Source organism: Galeopterus variegatus, unplaced genomic scaffold (assembly GCF_000696425.1).
Source record: "Galeopterus variegatus unplaced genomic scaffold, G_variegatus-3.0.2 Scaffold325, whole genome shotgun sequence".
NCBI lineage: Eukaryota > Metazoa > Chordata > Mammalia > Dermoptera > Cynocephalidae > Galeopterus > Galeopterus variegatus.
Genome location: NW_007726436.1, coordinates 276544 through 281219, shown reverse-complemented (window position 1 = coordinate 281219; position 4676 = coordinate 276544). Strand labels below are relative to the sequence as shown.

The 4676-nt window shown below is 43.8% G+C and overlaps 1 protein-coding gene across 1 annotated transcript in view; it reads left to right on the top strand.

Moving 5' to 3' along the window:
* YLPM1 (YLP motif containing 1) overlaps positions 1 to 4676 on the top strand; it is a gene marked incomplete at its 5' end in the record, with an annotated part of 69452 nt that continues 64776 nt past the window's right edge. The window contains one exon of the mRNA XM_008567531.1: positions 1 to 828. Coding sequence (XP_008565753.1) covers positions 1 to 828 — 828 coding nt within the window. The remainder of the gene's footprint in view (positions 829 to 4676) is intronic.

Genomic DNA, 4676 nt, shown 5'->3' with positions numbered 1-4676 from the left:
TATCCGCCGCCACCGGTCCCGCCGCCGCCGCCGGTGGCGCTTCCTGAGGCCTCGCCAGGGCCCGGGTACTCGAGCTCGACGACTCCTTCGGCCCCCTCCTCCTCGGGCTTCATGAGCTTCCGCGAGCAGCACCTGGCGCAGCTCCAGCAGCTGCAGCAGATGCATCAGAAGCAAATGCAGTGCGTGCTGCAGCCCCACCACCTTCCTCCGCCCCCCCTGCCGCCCCCGCCAGTGATGCCGGGGGGCGGCTACGGAGACTGGCAGCCGCCACCGCCACCGATGCCCCCGCCACCTGGGCCGGCCCTCAGCTATCAGAAGCAGCAGCAGTACAAACACCAGATGCTCCACCATCAACGAGACGGGCCTCCTGGTTTGGTTCCAATGGAGTTGGATTCCCCTCCTGAATCTCCCCCTGTACCGCCCGGGTCCTATATGCCCCCATCTCAATCCTACATGCCCCCACCTCAGCCGCCACCCTCGTACTACCCCCCGTCCTCGTCACAGCCATACCTGCCTCCTGCTCAGCCGTCCCCTTCGCAGTCCCCACCTTCCCAGTCCTACCTGGCACCCACCCCTTCTTACTCTTCCTCCTCCTCCTCGCAATCCTATTTGAGCCATTCCCAGTCCTACTTGCCCCCTTCTCAGGCATCTCCTTCCCGCCCCTCTCAAGGCCATTCTAAATCCCAACTACTAGCTCCACCACCATCCGCCCCTTCTGGGAATAAGTCAACTGTCCAGCAAGAACCTTTGGAGAGTGGAGCCAAGAACAAGAGTGCTGAACATCAGCAAGCTACCCCTGAGCCAGATCCCTCTACGATGACTCCACAGGTAAGAAAGAATCTGCCTGAGCCACATCTTTCTCCTAGAGGGCCCTAAGTGAGCAGGCCTCCGGGCTTTAACCAGTGCTTAGCCTAATTTCAACACACAATGACTACCTAATTTACACTCCAAAGGATTCCATAAGAGTCGGAGGTCTGACACCCAAACTTTTTAATTAGCTAAAAGTGGATTACTAAAAAGTCAGTGTTTGAAGATGTGTTTAGACAACATAGAGTAGTGGGGTGCCTCGAGTTACTTCTCAGACATGTTCCTTGGTTTCCTTTGACCAACCTCCTAGATTTTGCAAAGGGCTGTTGCAAAGGGCCTTGTTTTAAAATTGTATTTTAGGGCCAGCCCGTGACTCATTTAGGGGAGTGTGGTGCTGGGAGAGCGTGGTGCTGACATCACCAAGTCAAGGGTTAAGATCCCCTTACTGGTCATCTTTAAAAAAAATAAAACAATAAAATAAAATTGTATTTTAAACTAAAATTTTCATTTGAGAGGTGGCATAAAAAAGAAGCTTCTCAAAGGGCTGACACTTAAATATGTGTAAATCTTATGATCAGTTAGCTTTTTAAAAAATTATTTAGGGGGCAGAGATAGCTGTCAGCTCCTAATTAAGAGGTTTCAGCATATGAAGGATGGAATTGTCTTATCAGGAGCATCTTAATTATGCTTATAGGTACATATGCAATACATAGGTGAACCTCTAGACATTTAACCCTTTTGGGGTTCTTGTTGGTCGATTTTAGAAATTGACCCATACATTATTTTCTAACATTACCTAAAGATAGTTTTAAGACACGGCCAATTTGCTGCACTTCATTGTTGTTACCATTCACTCCAAAGTAACAGCCTTAGAATTTGGCCAAGGTTAAGCAAAAGTTTTGTGATACCTCTCCACGAGAGTGATTCCTTCTGTTTGAAGTGATGCTACCCACAGATCAGTCAAAGATTGACAGGGTAGCAGTAATAAATGAATTTCCCCTTGAGAAGGAAGGTAGAATTAAAGCAGAATAGATAATTTGTTGTAATTTCTTAAAATAGATACTTTTAGCAATTTCTTTTCTTTTCTTTTCTTTTTTTTTTAAATATGACTGGTAAGGGGATCTTAACCCTTGACTTGGTGCTGTCAGCACCACATTCTCCCAAGTGAGTGAACCGGCCATCGCTATATAGGGATCCCAACCCTTGGCCTTGGTGGTTTTAGTACCACACTCTCCCAAGTGAGCCACGGGCTAGCCCTTAACTTTTTTTTTTTTTTTTTTTTGGTAGCCAGCTGATACGGGGATCTGAACCTGTGACCTTGGTGTTAGAGAGCTGCAGTCTATCTAATTGAGCTAACCTGCCAGCCCCAGCAATTTCTAATCTATGTTAGGTTCACTAAGGAAAAAAGAGAATCTTGTAATATACAAGCTCAGATTTATGCATAAAATATTTCCAAAAGATAGGTATGCAGTATTCTTTTTTTAAAAGATGACCGGTAAGGGGATCTCAACCCTTGGCTTGGTGTTGTCAATACCACGCTCAGCTAGTGAGCCAACCGGCCATCCCTATATAGGATCCGAACCCGTGGCCTTGGTGTTATCAGCACCGCACTCTCCCGAGTGAGCCACAGGCCGGCCCTAGGTATGCAGTATTCTAATTTTACAGTGGTTTGGCGTTACAAATTAAGAACACAAGCATGTTGTTTAAAGAAATGCTTGGCACATCAGCTGGAGAAATCACTTAGGATGCTGAGATAAAACTGTAAAATAAGTGATTCTGTTGATTTACACCAAATTTGTACCATCCTACAGGTTATTAATGTTATAAAGATTGCTCTATTATAAAGATAGTTTCTGTCCTCTTTCTCACCCCACTCTGAAATTTCCAGGGCTTTTGTTCTCAAACACTCTCAGACTTAGTCCAAGCTAAAATATGACATTTATATCCTCATCTCTACTATTTTTCTGGCCTTATAGAGAGACGAATGAATTGTATTTTTAGCTTTGTTTTGGATGGGTATGTGCGAAAGGCCAGGACTTAGTATAAACATCATGAACACTGCTATTGTTTTTCTGCCTTTGTACCTTTGTCTGTAATGAACTTCTTTCAGTGCCTTGAATATTCATTTCCTCCAATTCTTTGGTGAGAGGGAGAAAGAGTTGGAAGATGAGGCTTGAAGGGTGCACATGGGCCAGATCCAAGAAGAGCCTTGTAAGCCTGTGACTTTCTAACCTCTGTTTAGAATTCATCCCAACTTCCTCAACCATCTCTCTCCACTTAGAGTTATATTGCTTTCAAGACACATGTCAAATACCAGGGTCTCAATGAAGCCATGCCTGAGTTCACCCATCTGGTTTGGTTTTCTTCAGATTGTAAGTCCCTTGTAGAATGAGACTGTCTCACTTATCTTTTTATCCCTTGTAGCACCTAAGACAGGGCCTTACAAATTGTATGCTTTCCACTAAAATTTGTTGAATAAGATTCAGTAGTGGTCATGTTCTAGACTTAGGATAATTTGGTTTATAAGATGATAAACCTTTCTTCATGCCAGTGCCAATCTCTGACAACTAACCCTTCTATATATTCATTATTCTTTGATTCATATTTTATTTTTGGAATGTGTCATTAAGAATTTTTTATGGTGAAAGATTTTAAACATACACCAAGTAAAGAAAGTGGTATGTTTCCCTATATACCCATCATTCAGATTTGATGACTATCAGAATTTTGCCATGTTTACTTCACTTAGGCCTTTTTTATTGTTGCTACTGACATATTTTAAAGTAAACCTTAGATCTTATGTCATTTCATTTTTACATTCTTAATTAGGTGCCTCTAAAAAAAAAGGGACCTTTTCTTAGACAAACACCTAACAAAGTTAACAATTTCTTGATGTCTTCTAATACCGGATCCATTCAGATTTCTCCTATTGTCTCATCATACTAATGGAATTAAAAATAATTCCTTGATATCATCCATGTTAAAATTCCCCAAATTGACTCAATACTGTTTTATTGGTTGGTTCAAATCGGGATCCAAACAGGATACACAAAAGACTCTTAATATAGATCAGGGTTTCTCAACTCGAGCACTTCAGACATTTTGGACAGGATAACTCTTTTACAGGGGCTTGTCCCGTGCATTGTAGGATCTTTAGCAGCATTCTTTACCTCTGCTCACTAGATGACAGTAGCAGCCTTCAGGTGTGACAACCAAAACTGTTTCCAGACATTGCCAAATATCCCCTGCGGGGCAAAATTACCCTCAATTGAGAACCCTGATCTAGATCAGACCCTCCTATTCTCTTTTTGTACTTTATGCTTTTGAACTTTGTATTAGTCCATTTATGTTGTGTATAACAGAATACCTGAAACTGGGTGATTTATAAAGAAAAACGACATTTGTTGCTTACAGTTTCTGAGGCTGGGAAGTCCCAAGTCCATCTGGTGGTGGCAACAATGACCCAGAGGTCTCACATTGCACGATGGTGGAAGCAGAGAGAGCAAGAAACTCTTCTTTTAAAGCACTCAGAACCATGTCCCTGGCCACCATTTTTAATCCATTCACTATTGCACAGTCCTACAGTCTAATCACCTCTTCAAGGCTCCACCTTTCCATTACCATAATAGGATTTCCTACTCTTAACAGTCACAGTAGGGGCTAAATTTCTAACAATTCAAGCTTAAGTGAGTTTTTTTTTTTTTTGTCTTTTTCCGTGTCCGGCAACGGATCGCAACCCTCAGTGTCACCCCCGTACCGGACCAGGACCGGCAACGGGATCGCAAGCCTCGGTGTTGCTCCCGCGCCTCGCTCAGCCAGTGAGCGGGAACCGGTCTGTATGTGGGATCCGAACCCTCGGGCGGGAGCGC